General features: G+C 35.0%; 1 protein-coding gene and 1 pseudogene across 1 annotated transcript; one reads left to right on the top strand and one right to left on the bottom strand.

The window, feature by feature from the left end:
* Positions 1 to 357: 357 nt before the first annotated feature.
* Positions 358 to 5,705, bottom strand: LOC112743888 (KH domain-containing protein At2g38610-like; annotated as a pseudogene).
* A 6,928-nt stretch (positions 5,706 to 12,633) lies between these two features.
* Positions 12,634 to 13,971, top strand: LOC112743045 (uncharacterized). The gene has a single exon (XM_025792274.1). It carries the CDS (start codon positions 12,634 to 12,636, stop codon positions 13,969 to 13,971), a length of 1,338 nt encoding a protein of 445 aa, XP_025648059.1.
* Positions 13,972 to 14,220: the final 249 nt, after the last annotated feature.

Genomic DNA, 14,220 nt, shown 5'->3' on the forward strand with positions numbered 1-14,220 from the left:
TCTTAATTATAACAAATATATATAATTAAGATCAACGGTTAAAAATTACTAAAATACCAATATACTTAAAAACTTTCCTATGATATAGTATAGAACTTTAAGCTTGCACATTTTATGGTAGCTTAAGTAGTTAATGTTTATGTGATGCTAAACTTTTTCTTTTAATTGAGAATTAATGTGTTGCAAAAAAAAAAAAAAAAAAACAAACAAACCACTTACCTCCCATTAGGCCCTGGGGCCAATCAAAATGCGGCGAAAGGAATCCAATCCTTTTGGACGTAGAACAATGCTACATGACCAACAATTTTGTAATTTCAAAAACCCTAGAATTGTAATGTGATCTAAGATCTAAAAAAATAGAAAGAAAAAATGTTCCTTGTCCATATCCATTAAACATGATGACCAAAATTTAGAACAATTATATAAACAAATACCACATTTTTTTTTCTTCCTATAATGGTACATGGTAAGATGTTCATCTGACAATGCATCATTCCAACTACCATTGCATATATCTCTTGGAAGAGAATACAAATGCTTGTGACAAAAACAACTAAAAAGAATCCATCCTATGCTAAAACTCATAAATATTTAAAATACCATAGACTTCGACACATGTCACATGGCGACAACACTTGATCCTCTTGGACCTAAAATTTCACCCGTCGTCACCACCACTGCCGCTGCCGCCGCCGCCATCACCATTACATCACATGTATATATTCCACACTTCTCAAAAGTAACTAATGCAAGAATAAATCCAATGAATGTATCAAGTTTATAAGGGGAAAAAGTGGGGTTGGTTTGAACAAAACCTATTTTCAATACCCAACTATATATTTTTTGTTTTTTTTTTTTTTTCGGTTTTAAAAAAATCTTCATTCCAGCTTTGTCTCCTGTTGTTCAAGAAAGGTAAAAAGGTAGGGACAAAAGGGGGAGGAAAAACCACGCTAACCAGCAAGAATTGTTAGCCTATTTCTTCTTCTTATAGCTTCATTGATTGGACCTGCGACTCGACGACATTCTCAGCAACGAATAGCTGGAGGACCACAATAACCATCTACACCATCGACGATGACGACGGACACCCTTTTCAGCGACCTGTTTTCGCTCGTTTCATTCCGCTGGAATTGAAGGGAGACACGCTACCGCTTGGGCCAGGACTCTCTTCTCTGAAATTCGAATTCAGCATAGCTAATTCGCGCAACTGCTGTCTCTTAATGTAGTCCTGTGACTCATCCTGCACATTGGAAGTTAACATCCAAGATAAAGTGAAAAAAAAAAATATCCAAATTTGTGTCCTAAGACACACTATCTTATACCTATATCCAACTCCAACCACATTTTTATGTATGTCTATATTTGCATTGGTGTCATGTCTCAACCACCAAATGTAGCGTTAGTGACTATAAATAAAGAGAAGGGGTTAGTTAAGGGTCTTTGATTATTTGTTGAGATTAGTACATTGGGAGAGTTTGAGACCGACGCTTATTCGACTTAGATTGTTACTCGTGATTTGACAATAGTATCTATTACTAATTCTAACAATGTGACAGATATAAGAAATTAAGAATTCAAGAACTATGTCGGCGAGAGATCTCACAAGTGTCACTATGCTATTGTATTCTGGTTAACAAATAACGCACTTTCTTGGGCATTCATACATTTTCAAATCCAACCCCACATATCCATGAAAATTAACAACCAAAATCACGAAATTGAGAATAGTGATAAAGTGAATTATTATATTCACCAGAGAATTCTTTTTAAAGCTTATAAATACGAGTGCATAGAAAAACAAAACGAAGCACATTAGCAGCTAGTTTGATACACATGACAGAGAAAGATGAAGTGGGAAGGAACTTACCACAGGCTTAAGCAGTTCTTCAATGATTTCCTGAGCCTGCCTGAGTCTGATGTCAACAACATTAGCAGGCAAATCAGCCTCGATCAAAATGTGCAGCGGTTCATTGAGATGCTCATAGCCCGGTCTTCCTCGTAACTTCTCTTCCTTAAGATTGAAAGATTAATAAACTAAGTTACATTATGAAACACAAAAGTACACAAGTCTCTAAGAACTTTGGAACAAGTCCTTAAAGTTTAACATATGGCTTCATTACCTTGTCCGGATCCTTTATTGATCCTTTTCCTCTGATATACACGCGGCAACCTGTGGTCGCTTCAACCCGTTTCAAAGAATTTCCTCTAGGCCCCAGAAGTCTTCCAACAAAATTGAACTAATGCAATAAGAAGCAATGTATTTTTATTACTTCTAGTTCATATGACTTTCAATTCCAGAAGAAATGAAATATGTCTTATTAAGTAACCGAATTTGACTTTATACAGCTGAATTTTTTATCGAAACTTACATTGGGATATGTATCTACCGGAATTTCCAAGCGTAGGATTCTCTTGACAGTGTATGAACTAGGGCTTGCCGGTGCACCTTGCCAGTCCATCGTCATTCCAGGGGGTCCACATAATCTCTGCTTTGGTCAAAGTAATGTTATTACATAAAAATCAACAGTAAATTAACAAGGTAAGCAAGAACAAGTGATAAACTTTCCATTGTAATGCCAAAATTAACAAGCAGTAGATTGAAACCTTAAAGATAGGATGATATCCGACCCATTTCAAGCCTGTAAAGATTACATCACTTACCCCCCTTCCACCATTAACATTTAGTTCATTCACAAACTTCAAACTGAATAACTTATGTGCTGAAATACTCAAACCTAAGACCTTGCTAGTTTCTACATTCATTTGTCTATATTCCTTTCGGTGTTCACATTATGCATGAATTTCAATTGCAGATTTTGTGCAGGCATTTATCAGGAATCCTTAATTACACAAATAGAAACACCCCTAGCACATGTTCCTGACATAACACAAAATACTTACACATGAGAAAACCTATAAACCGTTGATATGCTAGACAATGAAAAGTAAAGGCATGTTTGTAAGATGAGAAAGTGATCATTAATCTCTTGGTTATATATTTTTACTCTCAATCTGAAAATAAAAGACTTTTACTTGGTTCAGCTGAAAATATTTTCAACATAAGCTTTTCCAGCAGCATTTTTGGTGAGCATTGACTTTATCCATAACCATGGAACAGTTGCTATCATGTCATTTTATTGGTTTGGGAGCTCTTTAGCAAAGATGCTATGCTTACTCTTCTATTTGGTATATACAGCCTGAGATGAATGCCAAATTCTCAAGGCCATTTCATCAACTTCTTTGTGGTGCTCAGATTATGGCTAACTGAAAGAACATCAACTTCTTTTGATATGGCCAAGTGCGAACTATACTTAGGTGCTCTTTTTTAGCATTATCTCTTTTAGGAGGATATCTTATCATCGAAAACTCTTCTTGAAAAAAAAAGGGAAAAAATACCACTTTTATAACAAGTAAATGTTGAATTTTGTTATAATATTAAATTTTCATCTGTAATATATGGGTATGGACCTCAGTAACTCGCTTTATCCGAAAGCTTAACACTCCTCAACTTCCAAGATCTTCCACCAACTTAGACTACTTAGTCTAGTTAGGCAATAGAAAAATTAAAACATATATATATATATATATATATATATATATATATATATAGTTGAAAGTTGTGTCTTAACCTCACCCTATGGCTAACATTGCATTGCTATTGTGTGTGTGTGTGTATATATATATATATATATATATAAAATTCAAGAATGAGCACAATTAGCATCACAAAATCATGCAGCCAGTTAAATACCTAACAAGGGTTGGGAGTGTCGATGTAACATAAAAGATGCTCAATATGACAATTTGCATTCTTCCCAAATCACAATCCAGAATTCAAAACCATTAGAATATAGATAATGAAATCTTTGAAAAGTGCAATTTTCGAATTATATTAGCATTATGAAACTGATGATAAAAGCTCCAATATTGTAGCAAAACCGACATGAGCATCTACTTGTACAAATGACATGCTCAAATAATATAAATATAATTTAAGGATATAAAGCATTCACCTCCTGCTGAAGACTATTCCATCCCCTAACCCTGCCCCACTGACATTTGACATGAGGTTTGAAGAAGCCATAGGACTAGGACTTCTATGCCGCAATCTGTCAAAGTCGCCAAAACCTTGGTTGGACAACATTCCAGAAACTCTCAATATTTCTGCACATAGAGAAACACTGTAATGAGAAACCAATTCAAAAACTGTCGAAGAACACAAGTAACAAACGGAGAAGGAACTAAGAATGGCGGAATTAAGAGATATTTTGCGATGAACAATATCGGATGAAGTCATATAGCTTCGCACACCGCAACGTTTATAAGGTGATTAAGGTCTAGCTCTCCTTTCCCTTTTATTTGCCACTATCGCTTTGTGGTATATCCTTGGATAATTTATATAGATGTGAAAATTGTATAACAAGATAAATTAATCCAACGATGTAATGATAAATGACAGTGATTGATAAAAGGTAACAAAGGAAGTAGGAGACTCTCAATTTGACAAGTCCTAAAATTCCTGCATAGAAGAATCTCTAATGAAGTCAACCACCCCAATGCCAATGGCACCAGCAATAAAACATAAAATAATAAAGAAAATCCCGAGTCAGCACTCAGTCTCAGCAAGTAAGTAATGTTAGTTCCAAACATATAAAAGTCATGACAACACAGTTAGACTTAAAAAACACTTCAATCTCATGCTTTCAAAAGAGAATGCACTATATATATTCAAAACCAACCCAAATTATAAATACCATTGGAGACTTTGAGCATCACAAAAACTCATATCTTGCCCTCAAAATTACCATTATGCTGATATATTTCATCGAAAAAATCAGAGAAAACCCAATGGGGATCCTTTAGTGTAATTTTAAATTGCTTAATTATGCATTCCCCAATGGGGGAAATCAGTGTTGAAGCTGCCACCACAAAGAAAGAGTGAAAAAAAACAGAGCAATACAATGTAATCAATTTTGAAGTTGGTGTCCAAAGAGATAAAACCCTTTTAAACAGAGAAAAACCTTATGTGACTCGATCTGCAACATAGAACATACCACAAGCTCAAAACAGCAAAAGAAATATAGCAATAAACAGAGAAGACAGATCCAGAAAAAGGAAGGTAAGAACCTTGATTCAACAATCTACTGCATATTGGAAGAACTTGCATGAAGGGTCCTAACTTCTGATGTTCTGCCAACAACTCTGACAAATACTGACTGCAAAAATTAAAAATAAACAGCAACCCTTTATTTTTATCAATCAAAGAGTCCATAACTTTATGCAAAATCAAATTAAAAAATACAAGAAAAAAATAAGGAGATGGCATCAGAAAAATAGTTCAAGTTTGCATCTTTTTCACTACCCTAATTCAATTTTGATCTAAAGAACATATAACAAAATTTGATTCATCATGGAAAACACAAAAATACACACCTATCAACATCTGGGGTGCTTCTAATCTGAGGAGAAGCAGCTCTGACAGGTGAGAAGTTTGGATTGTACAAGCCTGACATGGCTCTCACCTTTTTCGTTTTTCCTTTTCTTTTAAGATTGGAAGAGAACCAAACCTCAAAAAAAAGTTGAAAAAAAAAGAAGGTTTAGTAGGTGTAGTTCTTGCAGAAGAAAAAGGAAAAACACAGCACCATCAATAAAGGAGGGTTTCTGTAACAAATAAAAAAAAGAAAAAAAAAAGGTGGACAAGTCTCTCTGAAATTTTAGAAAAAAAAAACTAAAAAGGAAAAACAACAAAATATATGGCGTATTTATTTATTTAATATTATTTAATTTTATTTGTTTTAACTCTTTTATTTAATTACTTATATATATATATATTTTTTCTTTTTCTTGTCCACAGGGCTGTGTTACGAAAATATGGAATAAGAACAAAAGGAAATAATGATAAAAAATAATTTGAAGACAGAGCACTAAGAAGGGAAGTGGGTCTCCGTTTTAGGAAACTGCGGCATGTGCATCTCAATTTTAAGGTTAAAAATGACTGATATTGTGGTCGTGAAAAAAGAGATTTTTCACAGTAGCCATGGTTTTGGTTGTTGAATGCAGTAAAACCCTGAAAGTCAAGTCACAAAGAAGTTGAGGTCAGAGGTGGTCCTTTCTCTTTACTATTGAATTAATGAGTTACACTATTTTTTTTTTATATTTGTGTGAAACTATTTTAATTTGTTTTTTTTTTTTAATTGAACTTTTTATTACTCTTATTAGGATATAAAAAAAAGGTGAAACTACTTTTAGATTTACTAAAAAACTATTACTTAAAAGTTACTTAGGATAAATAAATATTATATGTCTATTAAACAAAAAATATTATATACATATAAAAAATAATCATTTTATATTTATGTGCAAATATATGTATGATTTAATTTATTTTTAATATATTTATATTTTAATATATATTATTTATGAAGAATTAATTTGATTGCTAATTTTTATTTTTATATTTAACAATTCTTACTAAACAAGCACAAAAAATCTTTAAATAGATATGTTTGTTAATTAAATTTTTGTTTACAAAAGAATAAATAAATATCCTAATATTTGACTGCACAAATGATTTAATTTAAAAAATATAAATATAAAACTTTGTATTTAGAAACCATTGAGAAATACAAATATAAGGATACAGACATATACAATATGATAATAAAATAATTTTCATAATACTTTAATAAAAGATTAATATATATATATATATAGGTCAAAATCAATCATTATATATTTATATATAAATATGTATTATTTAATTTAATTTATGTTAATAATTAATTTTAGTGACTATTTTTAATATATATTTTAAATTTAATAAAAAAATAAGAACAAATAAATATAATTATTATTTACTATTAAAAAATTTAGATTATTCTAGTGGAATTGAAGCACTTGACACAATGTAATACGTGGATTTAATTTTACTAAGAGTTTTAAATATACTGAGAATATCGGTGTTTTAATTGTTTTAAATGTATCGATCAGTGTTTCAGTTGTTTTAATTATTGATATAAATTATAAAAAATATATATAATATATATTAATTAAAATTAACGATTAAAACAACTAAAATACCGGTATTTTTTGTGCATTTGTAATTTTTCCCTAATTTTATTATGATTGTTTTGCAGAGTAGAATTATTAAATTTAGTATAGTATTCAAGATTTCAAGTAACAATGTGATTTGATTTTTAGTGCTAGAATTAATGCAATGCAAAGGCATAAAGAACAACAATGTTTATATTAAGAAAAAGGGTTCACAAACAACAAAACCACCACCAACAACAGCCAACAACAGGTGTCAGGTGGATACGCGTGTTTGGCATGCAACGAATCAAATTAATCTCAATGCTTCCCTAATTAATAATATTGTTTCTTTTTGTTGTTCTTCTACTTCTACGTAACCAAAAATATAACATGGCCCTAGCTAGAATAATAGAATTCGTCTTTCATATAAAAATAAAAGAAATTTTAATAAAATCATAACTACACAATGTTAATTAATTAGATTTGAAAAGAAAATAGAAATGAGAATGTGAATGAAATGAATGTTGAAGGATAATGATGTTTGCCAACGGGGTCTTAGCTGGACCATATATACACTCTCACAAAGCTACCTCCACCCTGTTCACAACTACGTCGTTTTGACATTCAACCAATCACCTACCTCTAATTTCACAAATACTTACATATTTTTTAAACAAAATTATTATGTCTATACAAAAAAAAAATCATTATATATTTATTTATAATTTATATATTAGTTCATGTATTTTTTTAATTAAATATTGAACTACCAGAATAATTAATTTAATATAATAAAATAATCAAATATGTAATAAATCAATAATCAAATTTTTTATAATAGTATAGTAAAAAATTTATGAGATATTACATATATATACAATGATTGATTGGTGGTTGTTTTTTTTTTTTTTTTTGGTATATACATAATAAGATTTTTTTTAATACATTATTTAATGCATATCCTAAAATAATTATGGCTAGCTAGATACTCATCATTTCTATATATACTATTAAAATATTTTTAAAATACGTATTAAATATGTTCTAAAATATCATGTATATTGACCTCTCTTATATGTACCAATGAAAAGTTAAATAATATCGCAAATTCGCAATGAGAAACCAAAGTATGTTATATGATATTTTTATCATAGACCATGAGAATAATGTTTTTTTTTTTCAATATTGTTGTACTATCCTTGGTCTTCGGTTGAATAATATGATGATTGAATTCCGGTCGGTTTATGTTGGTTTTTTGAATGAGCCATCTTATATTGTGATTTTAATATATATTTTTTGTGCGGCTTTTTTGTGGAGCAATTTCATTATATTCATCCATCAAGGTTGCTAATTTTTCAATAGGTAATTATAATAACAAATATCAAGTATTTATTAATTAAATTATTGACTTTAATTTGTATATTGCAATATGCATTATTATTCGAATGAACCTACCAAACAATTGGAACCACTCTTGCTTTGATGCATGCTCCTCCTTTAATTTGCCCTTGGGACCTGGCCATGCTGGAGACAGTACATTTTTTTTTCTTTGAAGAAATATTTCTATATAAAATTAGTCTATTTAAATTGCATATAAAACTAACATAAGAACATATGAATTATGTATATTTTTTAAACAAATTTTGCCTCTCTATAATAAAGTTTGAATTATTATTTTATTAGCATTATTCTTCGTTCTTTTAAAAGGTCAAATTTGCTTATATTAGGCACCGTTTTTTTAATAGATAGAAATAGTGATTATTTATGTTGACTTGCAAAGTTAAATAGTTCTATTTTTATTAAGAAAAATATACTAGGTGAACTCATTTCATTTTATAGTGATTAACAGTTTTTCAATTAATTCATTTCTCATTTTGACATCTTTTACTTTATAATATCAAATTTTAAGGAAATGTTTATCTCACGAATAGAAAACAAAACTAATATTTACAAGAAAAGAGAATAATGAGAATAATTTAAACTTTTTTTCTTATACTTATTAGTTGTTAATAATTAATAATTAACTCCTTTTCTAATCACCATTGTTCTTTTTTAATTTATTCTTTGGTTGATATATGCTTCTCAGTAGATTGTGCAAATATTTTATTTGTCTCATGTTTTGGACAGATTTCAAATATATTTTATAGTTTTTCGAGAACAGTCTGTATCCTGTACTGTGTTTTATTCTTTCATTTTAGGTTTAGCAAAGTGAAGTAGCTTTTCTTTTTTCATTTTTTTTAACTCCTTCTTCGAAGATCTCATAGTATAAATAACTTTTGCATATCTTCATAACATTTTTTTAATAGATTATTTATTAGAAAGGAAGTTGTGAATATGAAATTATGAATTATCTCTATAGCTATAGGTATATCCCCTCATTTGATACAATCATCTTTTTTTTAATAGAAATATTTTTTAATAATATAAATAATAGGTTAAAAAAAGTAATTTTAATTTTAAAAATTAAATTTTAAATTAATTAGATATAATTCTTATTTTAGATAATTAGTAAAAACTTAAAATGCGATTCGTTATTTATGTTAATTCTTCGATCTCTTATTATTCACCTAACAAAATTGTTTTTTTTTTATTCCAATCTTTAGTTTAATTTCCTTTTTTGGATGTTGTATATGATGATAAGGATAAACTTGTCTAAGACACCTAACATTAAAATAAAATTAAATTAATCAAAGAACATAATAAAGCCATCTTGGACCTATGTTAATAATCTATCAAAATCAGCAGAATTATTATTTCCCACAAAGTAAAACGCATTAAAAGTTTTATTTGTTAAAATGCTAGTAAATGAAATAAATTAATATATCGGTTTACTTTTATTTAAAAGATTAACATTTGTGCCCATTATATATATAAATAAATCTGGATAAATTAATCCTTATTCGAACTCAAAACCTTAAAATAATTCAATAAAGTTACAAGTCTTATCTCTCTGAATTAAATCAACAATTTTTTTCATAGAATTAGTTTCCATATATAGTAGCAACTCATCATGCAAGAAATTAAATATGTAAGAGAATATCCGATTAAAATAAATTATATATCCACTATAAATATTAACAACTGTGATTATTGTTTTTATGATATTATTAAATATTACGTAATAAATTTTTTCCTATATAGTCAATAGTCAAATATTAATTAATTAAAAATTTAATTTATATACATTATTGTTCCAGACCCGATCTCTGGGCCCTTTCTCGGAACAGTCATCAAACCCGGCATGTGATGAGACGCACAAAAAACGCGGTCCTCGCCTAACCATGAAACGGCTAGAAACTTCCCAAAATTCTCGACCTTTATCGGAAAAAACTAAACAACGATTTCATTGCCAAACCACAACGGCGAGGAAAAGGTTCCTCCAGCGATGAGACCGAGCACCCTCACTCTCTCGCTCCGGAGGCAACTGTTACGGATCCGGCCCACAGATCCTACACCCGGAACGGTCCCCGAACCCGGTTACCAGGGTCTGACCCACTTCGCCCTTCCAGAAGGCCCGGAACCAGCCCACTAGAGCTCCTAACCAACTTTCAAATTCAAATGTCTCCCTTATCTTAGCAAAATAAGATAACATAAGATAATTCAAACGTCTCCCTTATCTTAGCCAAATAAGATAAGATAAGATATTCACCATCACCTATAAATAGAGGACCCAGGTCCCTCCAGGTATTTATTCATTCCTCACACCTTATACATCTTAGATCCATTCTGACTTGAGCGTCGAAGTGTCTTTGCAGGTACCTCCCCCCATTGCTCCAGTCAAGTGATCCGGCATCTGCCTCAACCCGCAAGTTCTCGATCCATCTCTCAACCCGTACCAGAGACATCTTGTACATCCGGCATCAAACTCAGATTTCTTGCGTGTAACTGAGAGCAAAAAGGAATAATGTTTCCTTAACTTGCATCACCTTTGCAGTGATAACACACCTTCAGCCTACTCCAACGACGAAATCCCAAAGGAATAATGTTTCCTTAACTTGCATCACATTTGCAGTGATAACACACCTTCGCCCTACTCCAACGGCGAAATCCCAAAGGAATAATGTTTTCTTAACTTGCATCACCTTTGCAGTGATAACACACTTTCGCCCTACTCCAATGGAGAAATCCCAAAGGAACAATGTTTCTTCGACTTGCAATCATCTTCTTAGTGATAACACTCTTTATGCACCTTCGCCCTACTCCAATGGTGAAATTCCAAGTCCTCCGAGCCCAAAGTCTCGCCTCCCTTTAGTGGGACACCTCTACCTCTTGGACCCTCTCATTCACCATTCCCTCATCCGTCTCTCCAAGTGCCATGGCCCCATCTTCTCCCTCTATTTCGGCTCCATGCCCACCGTGGTTGCTTCTTCTTTTGAACTTTTCAAGCGCTTCCTCCAAACCCACGAGGTCACCTCCTTCAACACCAGGTTCCAAATCTCTACCATCCGCCGCCTCACCTATGACAACTCTATCGCCATGATCCCTTCGAACCTTACTAAAAATTCATAAGGAAGCTCATCATGAATGACCTCCTTAAACGCTACCACCGTGGCCAAGCTCAGACCTCTCAGGAGCCAAGAGATCAAGAAAGTTCTCAAGGTTCTTGCACAGATGCGGGAGACAGCCAAATCGTGGCGGCATGATGGAGAACCTCGAGGAGCAATCCTCCACCCAACACCCCAACTCCCGAACTCCAAGATAACACTCCTCCCACCTACGAGAGGATAATAAGCGCGCACATCGCCAACCAACCCCAACCCAGCAACAACCAAGAGAGGACAACCGTCCTCCCACTGAAGCCCGGCCACCCGACGGCCTAGGAGAGAAGGCGGTCCAGATAATCCAAGAGCTGTACCTTAGGGTGCAAGACCTCAAAGGCCGAGTTATACCCAAAGAAAAGCACAACGCCGAAAACGGAAGTCACGCAACCTCCAGATCAAGATCTCACCATGAAACCAGGCACGGCGGATCGCCAGAATGGCGACATGCCAAGAGATACAATCGCAGCATCTCCCGTGACCACGGACACGACATGATGCCTGAACAACGACACGGAAAAAGGTATGATTGTAGCGTCTCACGCAACCCGGCTCATCAACATGACACGGACGACGACCGACGACATCGAGAGGCCAAACGCACAAGAAGTGACCACGTGATAATGGGAGCCACTCTCTTCACTGAAAGAATTCTGAAAGAAAAACTCCCTAAAGGCCTCAAAAAACATACGGATATCAAGTACGACAGAACCAAGGACCCCCCAGGAGCACCTAACGGCCTTCAAGGCCAGGATGAACCTGGAAGAGACCGCTGACGCGGTCCGAGGTAGGACCTTCCCGGTAACCCTAGTCGGGCCAGCGATTAAATGGTTCAACGCCCTCCTCAACGGATCCATAACTGGCTTCCACGATAGCTCACGGAAGTTCATGGCCCAATTCACCACCAGAATCACCAAAGCTAAATACCCCATCAGCTTATTGGGAGTCACCTAGAGACAAGACGAGTCCACGAGAAAATACCTCGATCGGCTTCAACGATGAATGTTTACCGGTCGACGGACTCACGGACTCAGTCGCAAGCCTTTGCCTAACTAACGGGCTCATGAATGAAGACTTTCGGAAACACCTAACTACCAGACCAGTGTGGACCATGCAGGAGATCCATAGCGTCGCAAAGGAGTACATAAACGACAAGGAAGTAAGCCAAGTCGTAGCCGCCAATAAACGGCAGCACGGCAGCACACGACACGGCAGCACGGCACCTCGACATAACCCCCTACCAAGAGAAAACCATAAAGAACATCCCAAACTAGCAAACGTAAACCAACCCCCCAGAATCAGAAAATTCTCTAACTACACACCTCTGACGGCCCCGATCACCGAGATATACCACCAAATAGCCGATCGAGGTATTCTCCCGAGGGCCCGACAACTCAAGGAAAGAACGGGCGGCAACAAGACCCTGTACTGCGACTACCACCGAGGATGTGGACATAGGACACAAGATTGTTTCGACCTAAAAGACGCCCTCGAGCAAGCCATACGAGACGGCAAACTCGGAGACGTCATCAGGGAACCAAGACGTGCGGAAAAAGACAGATCACCAGAAAAAGAAGAACGTAACCCGAGGACACAGAGACAAGCCTCTAGGGAAAGCCCTGAAACAGATCCGACCATTATCATGAATGTCATCACAGGGAAAGACACCCCAGGAAAATCAAAATCAGCATTGAAGAAGGATCTCAAGATCCTGGAAGTCAGAGACCAAACTCCAACCGCCACCGCCAATAGAGCGATAACATTCTCCCCCGAGGATTGCCAGCACGGTACCTCGACAGAAGACGCCCCCTTCGTCATCTCGGCAAAGATTGGAACCGGGCTAGTAAGAAGAATACTGGTGGATACAGGAGCAGACTCTAACATCCACTTCAGAGGAGCCTTCGACAAACTCGGACTCTGCAACGACAATTTACAGACACACCGCAATGGAGTCACGAGACTCGGAGACAACTTTCTCAAACCAGACGGTTCCATCGTCGTTCCCCTCACGATAGGAACGGGAAACCAAAGGAAGACAATCCTATCTGAGTTCGTGGTCCTCAAAGACTCCACCGCCTACAACGTCATCCTCGGAAGAAAAACAATTAACGACTTCTCCGCCGTCATCTTCACCAAATACCTTCTCATGAAGTTCACAGCAGAGGATGGCTCCATCGGAACTATTCACGGAGACCGGGAGATCGCAGTAGAATGCGACAATGCTAGCTTAGCCCTGCGAAAGAAATCTCGCAACGCGGCCGGCATATTCTTAGCCGACCTGGATGCCCGACAAGACGGGCAACCTAGGCCGGAACCAGAAGGGGACATGGAGAAAATTGCAAATAGGGCAAACCAAAGAAGAATATACTTTCATCAACAAGAACTTCCAATACGACCTTAAAGAGGATCTCTCACGCCTCCTAAGACAAAGCAGAGACTTGTTTGCATTCACACCTGCCGATATGCCGGGAATAGATCCCGATCTAATGTCTCACCGACTAGCCGTAGACCCCAAGGCTAAACCTGTGGCACAGAGGAGACGAAAAATGTCTCCCGACCGAGCAGGCGAAGTAAAAAAAACAGGTTAAAGCTCTCCTCGAAGCAAGCTTTATCAGGGAACTGCCCTACACAACCTGGCTGGCTAACGTTG

The sequence above is a fragment of the Arachis hypogaea genome, chromosome 14 (genome assembly GCF_003086295.3).
Source record: "Arachis hypogaea cultivar Tifrunner chromosome 14, arahy.Tifrunner.gnm2.J5K5, whole genome shotgun sequence".
Classification (NCBI taxonomy): Eukaryota; Viridiplantae; Streptophyta; class Magnoliopsida; order Fabales; family Fabaceae; genus Arachis; species Arachis hypogaea.

What these genes read in the sequence shown, in the direction of transcription:
- LOC112743045 (XM_025792274.1), top strand. Translation starts at nt 12,634, where the DNA reads ATGAATGAAGACTTTCGGAAACACCTAACTACCAGACCAGTGTGGACC.